We start from the raw sequence: 14116 nt of genomic DNA on the forward strand, positions 1-14116 counted from the left end.
CCTTCCAGCTCCTACAAGATCATGCAGGTCTGCAGGCCCCAGGGAGCCTCCATCCCCTTTAACACCTGCTCACATCTCAGGCTGTGTAACGTACCCAGCACATAGTAGGTGTTCAGTAAATGTTATCCAGCTGCTAAATGTGCTAGTTGGAGGCTTGAAAAGGACTGAATGGGGGTGGGGAGCAGCTAAGGAGAAAGCCAGCAATAGCCGAGGAAAACAGGGGGCGGACTCGGGGACAGGGATTTACATTTCTTTAAAAGGTAATTCCAATCCTGCCTTGCCTTTTGAGAACACAAAAGCCTAGGATCTTCCCATTCCCAAAATTCTCTTCTTAAGGGCTCCATTCCTATAAACTCAATCATTTGTACAGTGTGAAAAAATGTTCACCCTCTTAACATAAATAACACCCCTTATGAATATGACATATTTATAGTACTGAGTACCACACAAACAAATATCACTGATGAGAGTTCTTTTGATTGAGAAAACAAAAGTAGTTTAATTCCATCTGGGGCAGACAAGGTCAGCAGCAGGCCTCAGGGAGATGGAGCAGTCATCTTCAGAGTAACTAGGGGCCCTGCCACTGTTGGCAGGCGATGCAGCCAGCAGGCCCCAGGTTTTTCCCCCCCTTTTGGAAAACTCGGGTAGCAAGCAGGGAAGGGCCTGTCACCACCCAAAACACCTGGGTGAGTTCTAGCTGGGCCTCCCTCTGCTCTCCAGGAGGGCACTTTGGTATTTGAAGCTGACATTTGTCACCAAGGCGCTTCCTCTAGATCTCACCTTGGTTCTCCCCAATTCCCCATACCCAGGACTTGCCAAGGAAGGCTGTCCCCCAAGCAGGTCTGGTGCTACCCAAGATCAGAGGATCTTCCCCTCCACCCCAGCACTCCCTACCCGATTTTGGATGAGCTGAAAAGAGAGGACCACCAGGGAGTCCAGGAGAGGTAGAGTAAGGAAGCCATTGTTGTGGTTCTGGGCTTGAAACCAGGGCTGCCACACACCTCCAGCTCAGCGGAGCACCATTCCTACCGGGTAACAGCCTGCTGTCTCAGCAGTAAGACTTTTTCTGAGGTAGAGGTGGCCAGGTGCGCGGGCAGCCCAGACTCAGTCTCTGTATCCAAGCCCCCCACCCCAATTTATCAGTCACATCTCATCACATCACACCTTCTCCCGGCAGGGGCTCCCCTGCCCTGCCCCGCCAGGGGAGTTCTAGGTTCGTAAGGCCTCTCAGGAGGGAGGAAGGGAGGGGGCGGGGCAGAGGTGGCTCAGATATAAGGGACCCAGGCGCTGTTTGCGGGTCCATCTAGCCCACCATGAGTGCCCACTGCCTCCCTATTCTTCTTTTCCACGCCTGGTGGGCTCTACTCCAGCCGCGCGCCGCGACGGTGGCCGCCTTTCCTCTGTGGACACGGGGTCAGCTCTCGTCACCATCCTCTCTCGCGTACATGCTGAGCCTCTACCGAGACCCGCTGCCTCGGGCGGACATCATCCGCAGCCTCCAGGCGCAAGGTAGGCTGTAAGCCTGGCCTCACCAGCACCCAAGGACGCACGCCCCGGGAGGCGTGGTGGCTGCGGCGGGGACTGGGTACCAAGGGGTCATCCAGAGTCTGGTCTTTTTTTTTTTTTTTTTTTCTTCGAGACAGGGTTTCTCTGTGTAGTTTTGGTGCCTGTCCTGGATCTCACTCTGTAGTCCAGGCTGGCCTCGAACTCACAGAGTTCTGCCTGGCTCTGCCTCCCAAGTGCTGGGATTAAAAGCGTGCGCCACCACCGCCGGGCCAGAGTCTGGTCTTAACAATGTTTCCGCGTGGGCAGGCTCAGGGCACAGCGCTGGTGGCCGGGTTGGAGAGGAACCCAGCGCCCCGGGACCACCGCCTTTCGGGTTCTAGCTTAGGTAGCAGAGTAAGGGGGTAGGGCGAGGTCCCAATCGCGCCACTGAGCATCTGGGAGCCTCAGTTTGCCCATCTGTAATTTAGAAATCGTAATTTAGAAGGACCTCCTTCATAGACTTATGGAGAGGACTAGGTGACATCACCCCACCGCCCCCAGAAACGCTTGCACGAACCAGGCATACACTAAAACAGGTCGATACTGAGTTGTGTCCCGGCTGCCACAAATGCTACCAGGAACTAGGGCTCAAGGATCCGCAATTAGGGATCGGGTGCCGGAAGTCCAGAACTCAGGTAACTCTCGTTGCTGGGCGGTGTCAGGTGTCCTGGATGACCCCGGATTTGAAACCTGTGTGGATGGAGGTGTGCGTGCGTGTGTGTGTTTGTAGATGGCACAATGACCTGAGTGTCGCTCTACCAGAATAGACCGACAGGAGAGGGAGTCCAGATTCCGAACTCCTTTCCCGGGCGCAATCCACATCCCGCCGCCTAGGCTGCTTGGCCAGCCCGGGCTTCTGTCCTGCGGGGCCAGACGGCCCTCCGCGGGACCCGGACGCAATCCACATCTGTTAATCCGGTCTGACCCGTCGCCCGCCGGCCCTCGCGACCTGGAGGCGGAGCCCCTAGTCCTTGCCTGCGGCGTCTGGGGTGAGACTGCCGGTGACCCTTTTCTGAAGGGTCATCTAGGGACTAGGGACCAGGACACCATGAAGAGCGAGGCAATGGGAAATTGGTGGAGTGCTCCGCCCCTCCGCCTAGGGTGGGACGGAGACAAAGCGGGAAAAACACACCTTTCCAGTTCACTTCCCTTTAGAAAGTTCTTGAAGATTTACATAAGTGATCTAGGATTCAGGAAAACTACTTGGGTTCATCCAGTTCTGTTTTGCAGTCGCCTGAATCCATGGCAACATCACCTCACTTTTTGTTCGCTTTTGGAAAGTCTAAGGCATTTTAACGATTAGCCAATGGTGCCAACTGCCTCCATTTCAGCAAAAGGCTCTGCCTGGAGGGAGTCTAGGGGAGAGAGGCATTCCAGGTCACTTCTTCCCTCCTGAGTCAGTATGCAATCTGCCCCATCATAGCGGTATTGGGGCCTGTCAGCTGGAATCCAAGTGCTTGTCTGTGCAAACATGGCAGTACCGGTGGGGGCCTGGTGGTAGATGTGCAGGTGGGAAGACAGTTCTTGTAAAGCCTTAGCATACAGGAAACAGAAAATGGCAAGGACCTTATGATATCCCCTTGCCTCCCTGGCTGAGGACTGGGGCAAGCAAATGGCCTGAGCTGCAGTTTTTTCCTTCAAAATCGGAGGTGGCTAAACGTAGCACACAAGTGGGTTTCAGGGTGGCTGAGAACCCCTGCCTCATGCCCACCCCATATCAGTTGTTTAATGAGTCCAGAGCTACATCTGGAGGACCCTCTACCCCAGGAAACCTCTCGGGGTGGCTTAGGAGGAAGCCGACTTTGTCTCCATGCATTTCATTCCTAAATCTTTTTAAGATTTATCTATCTATCTATCTATCTATCTATCTATCTATCTATCTATCTATCTAGATATTATGTATGCAGTGTTCTGCCTACATGCATGCTTGCAGGCCAGAAGAGGGCACCAGATATTTTGTGAGCCACCATGTGGTTGCTGGGAATAGAACTCGGGACCTCTGGAAGAACAGCCAGTGCTCTTAACCACTGAGCCATCTCTCCAGCCCCCACATTCCTAAATCTATGGCACACAACATCGTGTCTTTTTACTAAGAAGATGACGGAGGCTCAGAGAAGGAAAACCACCTGCCCCAAGTCAAGCTGGAACCATGACAGGAACACGCTTCAGGTCATGGGGGACTCAGGCTGCTGCTCTTAGCAGGAGCACCTGCTCTGAGAGACCATTTGCAGACACTTAAGATCAAAGTTTCACATCACACACAGGCTGTTGCTGCTACAGGATGCAGGAGTGACTAGAGGCCCCCACCTAGCTCCCAGGGTCAGTGGTGCCTGGTGAAGAGTCTCCTGATGTTGCTAATGAGGAGGGAAAGGGGAAATTAAATAAAAAAGCAGCTAGAGATGGGCGGGGAGAAGCCGCCAGAGGCAGAAGCTGGAAATTTCCTTGGGCAGCTCACCTAAGTCCCATTGTTCTCTGACTACCCAGGGTGTGTTGAAAGGAGATGACTAGAACAGGGATTTCAAGCTTGCTCCTAGCTCTTGCCTTCCTTCCCTTCCTTCCTTTCTCCCTTCCTTCCTTCCTTCCCCCCCCTCCTCCTTTTCCCTGGCTGCCACCGCCCCCACCTGCACCCCACAGTCTCAAGCCCATGATGGCCCTGAACAGTCAATGAAGCTGAGGATGACCTTGAACTTTTGACTCTCCAATTCTACTCCGGAGGGCAGAGATTGTGGGTTTGCTGCACCACACCCAGTTTACCAGGGCTGGGGATCAAATCTGGGTCTTTGTATTTTCTAGGCAAGTGCTCAACCAACTGAGCTACATCCCCAGCCCTTTGGCTACTTTTCAAGATAGGGTCTTACACAAGCCCTTGTACCTCCAAGGCCTCCATTTTCCTTCATCTCTAAAATGGACTATCTGAGTGTACACACACACATACATACATACATACATACATACATACATACATACATACATACATACATACATGGTAGCTTAACTTGTAGTCCTAGCATTTGAGAGACTAAGACAGGGGATGGCCCAGAGTTCCAGCCAGTCTAGGATAAATATCAGATTCCAATTCTGCCTGAGTTAGTATGAAACTCCGCCTCAGAAAAACCAAAATTAATAAAATGGACTCAGTGGTTTTGCAAGCCAACAGGGTTGGGTGAGGGCGAGAGAGGGGTAACAGGCAGCTTACCCAGCTGGTGGTTGACAGAACTCCCTCTTACCCCGTTTCCTTCCCTGACTTCTCCCCTAGATGTGGAAGTGATTGGGCAGAACTGGACCTTTGCTTTTGACTTCTCTTTTCTGAGCCAAGAAGAGGATCTGGCATGGGCGGAGCTCCGGTTGCAGCTGCCAGGCCCTGTGGACCTCCCGACTGAGGGCCGGCTCACCATTGAAATTTTCCACCAGGCAAAGCTGGACCCAGAGCAGGACCCAACCGACTGCCTGGAGCGAGTTCGCATGGAGCGGTTCACGATCACTCGGTCTCAGGTGACTTTTTCCTCAGACAGCACTGTCCTGGAGGTGACCAGGCCGCTCTCCAAGTGGCTAAAGGACCCCAGGGCACTGGAGAAGCAGATATCCAGTCTGAAAGGAAAGTGCTGGCATCAGCTCCACACCTCACCCGTCACTGTCACCAGCACCAATGTGCTCATGCTCTACTCCAACCGGCCCCAGGAGCAGAGGCAGCTGGGTGGCGCCACTTTGCTCTGGGAAGCTGAAAGTTCCTGGTGGGCCCAAGAGGGACAGCTGTCTGAAGAGAGGGGCCGATGGGCCAGAAGGCACCGGAGACATCACTTGCCAGACAGAAGCCAACTGTGTAGGAGGGTCAAGTTCCAGGTGGATTTCAACCTGATTGGCTGGGGTTCCTGGATCATCTACCCCAAACAGTACAATGCCTATCGCTGTGAGGGCGAGTGTCCTAACCCTGTCGGGGAGGAGTTTCACCCTACCAACCACGCCTATATCCAGGTACAATGCCCAGAATGGAACAGGTTGCTAGACAGGGGATGGGGGGGAGGGGCTCAAGGTCTGCCATGAGATAACTGGGTGTGGTCATAAAAGCACATCCAAAAGTTTGCTCACGCACGCACGCACGCACGCACGCACGCACGCAGCTGACCTCAAATTCATTATATGGCCCAGGATGGCCTGGAACTCCCGATCCCCTAGCCTTGACACCCCCCCCCCCAGTGCTGGGAGTGCAGGTATGCACCACCATGCCCAGTTATTACAATATGGGGATCAAACCCAGAACCTCATGCATGCTAGGCAAACACTCTACCAATTAAACTGTGTCCTCAGCTTTTCCTTGTTCCTATAATTATTAGGTGATGGGACTAGAAGGAAGGATCTCTGCTCCTTCAGCTCTGACATTCTGAGGAAGGACATCCAAAATTGGACTTTGGGACTAGACTCCCTACTGCTTCTTCTCCAAAGCCTGTCTATTTCAAGGCCAGCAACATATTTCACAGGCATGGAGTGGGGGTTCATGAGTTGGTTGCACATGCAGCATTCTATTATTTATGGAAATAATTTTCTAGTTTGGTACCAGATGCTGATTTTTCACTTTAGCCAGAAATACTGATTCTGCCCCTGCCCCAGTGGTCTGAACTGACTGACCCTCCTCCTTCCTCCCTTTCAGAGCCTGCTGAAACGCTACCAGCCCCACCGGGTCCCTTCCACATGCTGTGCCCCTGTGAAGACCAAGCCACTGAGCATGCTCTATGTGGACAATGGCAGGGTGCTCCTGGAGCACCACAAGGACATGATTGTGGAGGAGTGTGGGTGCCTCTGACAGAGCCAGGGGAGTGCTGAATCAGCTTGCCCTCTACAATGTTGAACTCCAGGGAGACCCCATAGTGTCTATCTATCGGGGAGCAGAAATGGAAGAAGGGCTCTGCCTGCCAGAGCGGAAGAGGGAGGCCTGCCCCCTGTGCATACAGAGCTCTGAGACCTGCCAGGCCAGAGGCTACTGCAGGGAGACAGGAATGGGGAAGCCTTGCAGGGGCTGGCTGGGCTCCCTGGAAATAGGGGTTATGAACTGAGCAAGTGCTTTTTAAACTTGGAAGCCCTTGAAATGGTGTGCAAAGACTGGGGTAGATATGTATTTATTTCTGAAGCCAACCACAGCTTTCCTGTATTCTTAAAAGCGGTCTGTGACCCATTGTCCCTCCCTAAAGATCAGCATAATTTTATTAGATTAAAACTAGCCATTTGGCTCTCCCTGCTTCAAGCTGGGCTAGGGGAACCCCACAACTTTCTGGCTGTCTGGGGCTAATGTGGTGGCCTTCCTCAGCGGCTCCCTGAGTTGCCTAAACAATAAAGCCACTGTCCAGCTCTCCCAGGGCCAGCTGGTGCCTTTGACCAGAGAGGTGGGCACTTGTCCAAGAGGGGCTGGCCAGGTGGACTATATAGAAGCCAGAGGCGTCAGACGTCTGCTCGGCAGACATAATCCAAGTCTATTAAAAGTCAGTGACAAATCACCTCAGGCTTTCAAGGTGTGTTTTGGGGTCCTGAGGTTTCGATCCAGCAGGGGATGGGGCTGTGGGCATAGCTTTTGCAGGGAGGCTGTGTGATGTGGGAGAACATTCCCTGCCTGGCGTCCTCTTGTGAAAAACAGTGGCAGAGCCTGATTCGTTTGTAGGAAGTACCCCTGAGGGCTAGGGAATGATTGTGATTCAGTGGCAGCTACTTGCTTAGTATATGAAAGGCTCTGGCTAAACCCTCGCATAACAAAGCGGGGCCTTGTGGAGCACACCTTTACAAAGGCAAGAAAGGTTCTGTGAACTCAAAGCCAGCCTGGTCTACGTGTGAGCTCCAGGACAGTCAGACTACACAGGGAGCCCCTGTCTCAAAACAATTAAAACCAGCATGAAAGGGAGGACCATAAGTCTTCAATTGGATCTTCCTCTGGACCTTCTCCCATCTCTGAGCCTTTAAGCCTTAAAATATAAGACTTGTTAAGACCTGGTGAAACCATTTTCCCAGGGGGGCCTAACTCCTGATTCCGCATAGCAGAAGAAAGCTCAGCTTTCTTTTCTTTTTTTTAAAAAAGATTTATTTCTTATGTATACAATATTCTGCCTCCAAGTAGTATGCCTGCAGGCCAGAAGAGGGCACCAGATCTCATTATAGACGGCTGTGAGCTGAACTCAGGACCTTGGAAGAGCAGCCAGTGGCTCTTAACCTCTGAGCCCTCTCTCCAGCTCCTGAAGCTCAGCCCTCTAAAGAAAGTTCTATCACAACCTCCAGCCTCAAACAAAACCAAAACCAAAACCTTCAATCCCAGCACGGGGGAGGCAGAGCCAGGCGGATCTCCATGAGTTCGAGGCCAGCCTGGTCTACAGAGCGAGTTCCAGGACAGTCAGGGCTGTTACACAGAGAAATCTAGTCAGGGGTGAGGGGATGAGTGCGGGAGTGGGGAGTAAATTCTACCACTAAAATATCTGAGCAGCTGCTTGTTCTTTTGGCTGAGGGATGGGACTCTGGGGGACACACAAGTCCACGGGAGCTCTCCCCTCCCCCTTGTTTCCCAGGATGCCCATCCACTTTGCTCCAGCCTTGGCTCAACCAAGGCAGTCAGACTGGTCCAAGCAGGGACTAGGTTGGCTACAACCTAGCCTGGGCTTGACAAAGCTGAAGGCCCATGACTTAGCAGCAGAGATGAGTCTAAGCAAAGCTCCGAGCTGAGCAGTTCAGTCACCAGGGTCCTCTGTTGGGGTTTGAGTTTTTAGCCCCAAACAGCCTCAAACTCAAGGCAATCCTCCTGCTTCAGATTCTCAAATGTTAGGACCACTCACCTCTACCACTGTACCAAGCCAAATTTTACTTTTGAAAACAGCCTTATGAAGTCCACTCATCCCACCTGCTTTGCTGAATGTGACCCCAGAAAGGCCTCATGGACGTCATAGATGAGAGATCCAGGACACCTGGATGGCATCTAGAGGACGAGGCTAACCTCGCTTAGACCAAAGGCTGCATCTCCAGGACACAAGCCCACCATGCTGAAGTTCTTGGAGTGAAGTAGTGTCTTGGAGCTTTGGGAAGCAGGTACACAGCCAGACAGCAGGGCCAGCAGAGCCAAAGGCCAAGCTATTTGTGGCTCCAGCTTGTGGGAGTGTTTACAGTTGGCTGTTCCGTGTCAACGCTCCCTGGTGACATGGTATTGCCTATGTCAAACTGGGGATGTGGGCACAAAGTGATCAACTACATGTACTGGTCATGCCCGTCATGCTAGCTGCAGGACCACTGTGCTGCCCTGGCCGGGGGTATCTGGGTTCCAGTGTCTAACAACAGCTCTGGATCTGGTCCATGGGTTGGCAGGATGCCCTGGACTGCCTGCCTCTGAGAACTGTCCTGAATGTGGGGCTTTAATAGTTATTTGCTCTCAAGGCAAAGGTCTGGTATTCTGCAACTGCAAGCAAGGCCAAGAGTAGAAACAACTGCTCCCTACACACACACACACACACACACACACACACACACACACACACGAGCGCACGCACCACTTGACAAGTAGATGGGTCTGGCAGTAGCAGAGATATGACCCTCTGCCCCATAACCTCAGTTTATCTCCCCCTTAGGAATCCTTTCAACAGCAGGAAGATCCCATCCCTCCATCCCCAGGAAAGGCTCTGTAGGTTATCCCAGTTCCAATGTCCCTTTAGCCCTAGGTCCATACAGTTGCATCTGCTCTAACCTACGCCTGCAAGAGGGTCTCCCCAGGCTGGTGATTCAAACACAGCTGAGCTTTGTTGTTTTGAGAGGATCTCACAGTATAGCCCATGCTGGTCTGGAATACAACAGTAATCCTGCCTCAGCCTAGCGAGTGATGTGTACCAGCTGAGTCCTTTTACAAGAACTGGCTGTACCAGCATTAGGCACAGATTGTTCCAGTCTTACAACCACCTGTAAAATGATTTCTTCACCCTGATAAGAGATCAGAGGTTGAGAGATCTAAGAATCTTCCCATGGAACCGTGGCTGCCCCACCCAAGGCCCAGCACCAAACCTCTACTCTATACACTGTCCTGATAAGGTAACCTGTCCACTGCCACTGAAAGAACTAAGACAAGCCAGGCTCATGCAGCCCAGCCTAGAGCAGTGGTTCTCAACCTGTGGGTTGAGTATCAGATATCATACATATCAGCTATTTACAAGTCATAACAGCAGTAAAACCACCGTTATGAAATAGTGATGAAATCATTTTATGGTTGGGTCACCACAACATGAGGAACTGTATTAGAGATACAGCATTAGGAAAGTTGAGAACCACTGGCCTAGAACAAGACACATATGCCAGGGCAGCCCTCTCACAGCAGGGAGAGGCCATCAAGCTCCTGTGTTTACACTCACAGGAACAGAATGACAGTGAGCCACTAGATCATTAGCTGATTCCACAGAAAGCAGCTGGCCTATTCTGCCTGGCTCCTCGGGCAGAGACTTGCCAAATGTGAATAACCCACAACAGTACCCTGGAAACTGTTTTGGTGTTTGTTTGGTGTTGGTGTGTGTGAGTGTGTATAGCCCAGACTGGCCTTTAACTTCGTTTTTCAAGACAGGGCTTCTCTGTGTAATAGCCCCGACTGTCCTGGAACTCTCTTTGTAGAGTATACTGGCCTCGAACTCACTGAGATCCACCTGTCTCTGCCTACCAATTGCTGGGACTAAATGTGTGTGCCAGCACCGCTCAGCTTGGCCTCCAACTGTTAGCAATCTTTCTGCCTCAGCCTCCTGAGCACTGAGGTTACAGGTGGGAACCAAGCATGATATCTGAATTTAAATAAATAAATAGATAGATAGATAAGATAGATAGACAGAAAAGAAAAGCTAGGTGGTGGCAGGCACACCTTTAATCCCAGCACTTGGGAGGCTGAGGCTTGTGGATCTCTGTGAGTTCGAGGCCAGCCTGGTTTCCATGAGAAGTTCTAGGTCATTTAAGAACTACACAGTGAGACTCTGTCTCAAAAACAAAAAACTTAACATAGTAAGTTTAGGCTGGCCAGTCAGTGGTGGCGCATGCCTTTCATCCCAGCACTCAGGAGGCAGAGCTAGGCAGATCTCTGTGAGTTTGGGGCCAGCTTGGTCTACAAAGGGAGTTCCAGGACAGCCAGGGCTACACAGTGAAACCCTGTCTCAAGAGAAGGAAAAAAAAAGTTCAGGCTGGCTCCGTGGCAGAGTGTGCTGTGCCCATAACATATGTGAAATTCAGGGTTCAGTGCCCAGCAAAACAAAACACTATCATATCAAGTCAATATTCAAGGTTTTTATTTAACTGTAACAGCAACCGTTGGTGGGAAATTTTCCCTAGTTCCAAATACCTGCTAGCTTGGAAGGACATAAGAAAACAAACTGGTCATGGAATCCCACAGGACTGTCTTAGGGTTGCATGGAACCTTCCACTAAGCATTGCTGACAGTGAATGAAGGGAGGGGAGGGGACAGCACCCCAGGGGACAAAGTGAAGGACCAAGGAAAGATTTCCATTCCACAAGGTTAAGACTGCAGCAGGGAACAGGGTCGGTCTATCAGCAAACACAGATTCTGAAAATGGACAATGGGAATCGGTCGGAGTCCTTGGGGCTCTTCAAGTTGCCTTCTTTAAGGCTTACTGGAGCTGGCCCAGGTGCCATGAAGTGGGGCAAAGGCGTGAGCCAGTGTGGTCCTGTTGGCCCTTGCCTCCTGCTGGTGTCCCCACTGTCCTGCCCTCCAGTCAGAACTCCCAGGCCTGGGCTGGGAGGTTCTTAAGACTGAAATGGAAAGGAAGGGGTATAGAGGCACAAATGGGCATTCTATGCTGAATTGGTGGAATTCTCTAAGTCTGCAATGCCCTGGATTTGGGTCTGAAGCTCCAGCAGCAATATCTGCACAGCCAAGTTGTCTAGCAAGCCTCCAGCCTTTCAGTCACCCTTCCACCTCCAAAAGGTAAACTGGAGTTTCAATCTGCTGGGAACCGTTTCAGCTCAGTAGTCTTTTCTACCAGGCACACAGGATGGCCCCCTAGGGCTGCAGGAAGAACTGAGCAGAGACCACAGACCAGCCCAAGACTTTGCAAGTCAAGCTCTGCCAATAGGTAGCAGCTTCCAGGAGCTGCCTGAGAGAAAGCTACAGTTTCAGAGATCCTGATTGATCCACTGGAAACACAAAGACCTGTCAGCCATCCTCACAGACTTCAGTCAAGTTTCTTCAATAGAGTCCACCACTGACGTGGAGAACCATCACCAAAGCTGGAAGCACACCTGGGTAAGCACAGGACTGCCTCAACTACAGGAACCCAAATCCCGCCCCTTAAAGCTGAGAGGCAAGGAGCCATGGGTAACCGTGCCCTACTCAGAAGTTCAGACAGAATCCTCCAACCCAGGAAGAAATGGTATTCCTCCATTACAAATCCCACCTTCCATGGTAAGGATGGGTCAGTGATTGGGTTTTCGCAGATTAATAAATAGCTGCCATGGGCATGGAGTCCAGAAAACACACTAAAGAACTTGATCTACAGAAGACAGTGGTGCCTTTCCTCTAGAGGGACTAAGAAGGGCTACAACACACACACACACACACACACACACACACACACACACACACACACACACCTCTCAAGCAGCCAGCACCCAAGATGGAGATGGGAAGGAGGTTCCATCCCTGAAACATGACTGCCAACACCTGAGCCTTGTACACTAGTGCCCCAACTCACAGTGGCAGTCTGTATAAGCAGGCTGGTGGACTTTAAGTGGAAGCCAACTGAACTGCCAAGGTCTAAGAGGCCCAAGGAGACAGTAACACGGAGCTCCCATCCCCCACCGTCCCCAGATCAGAAGGAAACTCACCACTGGTACCTGCAGTACATACTGAAGCAAGCAAGGCTACAGAAAAGAAAACACTAGTGAGATCAGAGCACCAATTCAAACAAGAACCTCCATCTAAGAATAGGGGAATGGCTGGCAGGAACAAGCACCTATTCCACATGCCCCGAGGCACTGGTGAGCTACCTTTTTAGCTTCCCCCATGGGCGAAAACAAGACTGCTTCTTTTTCTTTTTCTTTTTTAGAGCTGAGGATCCAACCCAGGGCCTTGAGCTTGCTAGGCAAGTACTCTACCATTGAGCTAAATCCCCAACCCAAGACTGCTTCTTTTTAAGAGCACACTTCTAGCCAAGTGCCCAGGAGGCAACAGGTTACTCTGCATGCTGCACTGACAGGGACTCAAGTTCACAGACACCTACATTCTCAGGTGTTCCTGGCTTACGGAGAAGCTGCTCCGGGTGGGTGGGATACCTTCACCAATGCACGGACTCAGGCAGCACCTGACTCGAAACCACCACCAGGAACCTGACCTACTCTCTGTTCTGCAGCTCTTGAGCCTAACATCTAGAGCCCTCTGTGTCCTGTCTGACAAGCCCTGCTCCAGTTAAGAAAGCCTGTGTGGCTGCACAGGAAGGCCCCAGTCCCTTTTGTCAACTCTTGGTTACATGATGCTTAAAGAGGCCACCTCAGAACCTCGCAAAAGCAAGCATTCTTGAGAAGACAGGCAGACAGACAAGGATGCAAAGGATCTGGGAATCTTCATTTCCTGCAGCCTCTCTAGACAAATAGGCAGCGTTGGGGAAAGAGAAGTCTGTCTTTATCCCAGTTTGGTCCTACCTTAGGGGCTGTTTGATAGCAATGTGCACCCAGCTTATGGCTGTGAGTATCCCCACTTTCCTGAGGACTGTTTTCCCTCTGTTAGGGTATGGTGGTTTAAAGGCACTGCAACTTTCTTCTTACCCACCTCCTTCTCTGGGACCAGTCACTCAGAAGGAAGCCAGGTGCTAGGGCATGATAGCTAGAGACCCATATGGGGAGTGACCAAGGAAGGCACCCTGTTGACAACCACAACAACAAAGTATGGAAGTGGGATTCTCCAGCTCCAGATGACAGCAGCCCCCAAACCTAGTTTAGAGACAATGACTACTGTGAGACACCGAGCTTGTAGGTAATTTGTTCCACAGCAATAGATAACTCATATAGGTAGGGCAGACTCTTGCCTAGAAGTCAGCTTTTCCACTCAGTGCCCTGGAGAAGGCAAGGAAACGCCTATTTCAGCAGAACACTGGGCTGGGAACTCTGAAGGAAGGGCACTGCTGGTGTCTCCTGCTATGGAGGTTCTTCCTCATGGAGGTTGATTGTCCCACGTGCAGAAACACATCCTTCATACAAACAGCACAGGTGGTTACTACGATTTAAATAAGTCTTACTCAAGTGGGAGGCTGGCAGATTAGGTGGACTCTATGTCCTCCATTGGGGCTCCAGCTGTGAGGCGTTTTGACCACCCAGAGGTGAAGCCCCACCAGGCCCTGCTTACCAGAAAATGGCTCATGAGGCACGGCACAAAGACGCCATCTGTTGGGAGCTTATTTCTTGGCTTGTGCAATTCTCTTACAATGCTGATTTACGGAGGTCAAAGAATGAGCAATGGCGGTGGCCTTCATATAAGGCCTGCACCGAGCAGTGAGGGCTCCTGGCAGAGGACAAGGCTAAGAGGATCCTGCACCAGGCAGGTGACACTCCAAGGAATACGAGACATGTCTTCTGGTGT

At 51.5% G+C, this 14116-nt stretch overlaps 1 protein-coding gene across 2 annotated transcripts; it reads left to right on the top strand.

Moving 5' to 3' along the window:
* The first annotated feature begins 2055 nt into the window (after positions 1–2055).
* Nodal (nodal growth differentiation factor) lies at positions 2056–7015 on the top strand. Of its 2 annotated transcripts, none has more exons than XM_036168230.1 (3): positions 2056–2180; positions 4802–5517; positions 6191–7015. In XM_036168230.1, the coding sequence occupies exons 1-3, from the start codon at positions 2114–2116 to the stop codon at positions 6341–6343; spliced, it is 936 nt and encodes a 311-aa protein (XP_036024123.1). In that variant the 5' UTR covers positions 2056–2113; the 3' UTR covers positions 6344–7015. The 2 variants fall into 2 exon arrangements, with proteins under 2 accessions (XP_036024123.1, XP_036024124.1); XM_036168231.1 differs by lacking the exon at positions 2056–2180 and adding an exon at positions 2289–2534.
* Positions 7016–14116: the final 7101 nt, after the last annotated feature.

This window comes from Onychomys torridus, chromosome 18 (assembly GCF_903995425.1).
Source record: "Onychomys torridus chromosome 18, mOncTor1.1, whole genome shotgun sequence".
Lineage (NCBI taxonomy): Eukaryota > Metazoa > Chordata > Mammalia > Rodentia > Cricetidae > Onychomys > Onychomys torridus.

Bases quoted from the DNA above. Each gene is read 5' to 3' on its own strand.
- Nodal (XM_036168230.1), top strand. From the start codon at position 2,114: ATGCTACCAGGAACTAGGGCTCAAGGATCCGCAATTAGGGATCGGGTG. The intron at 2,181-4,801 runs GTAACTCTCGTT...CTTCTCCCCTAG, and splicing joins GCCGGAAGTCCAGAACTCAG to ATGTGGAAGTGATTGGGCAG. The intron at 5,518-6,190 runs GTACAATGCCCA...CCTCCCTTTCAG, and splicing joins CCAACCACGCCTATATCCAG to AGCCTGCTGAAACGCTACCA.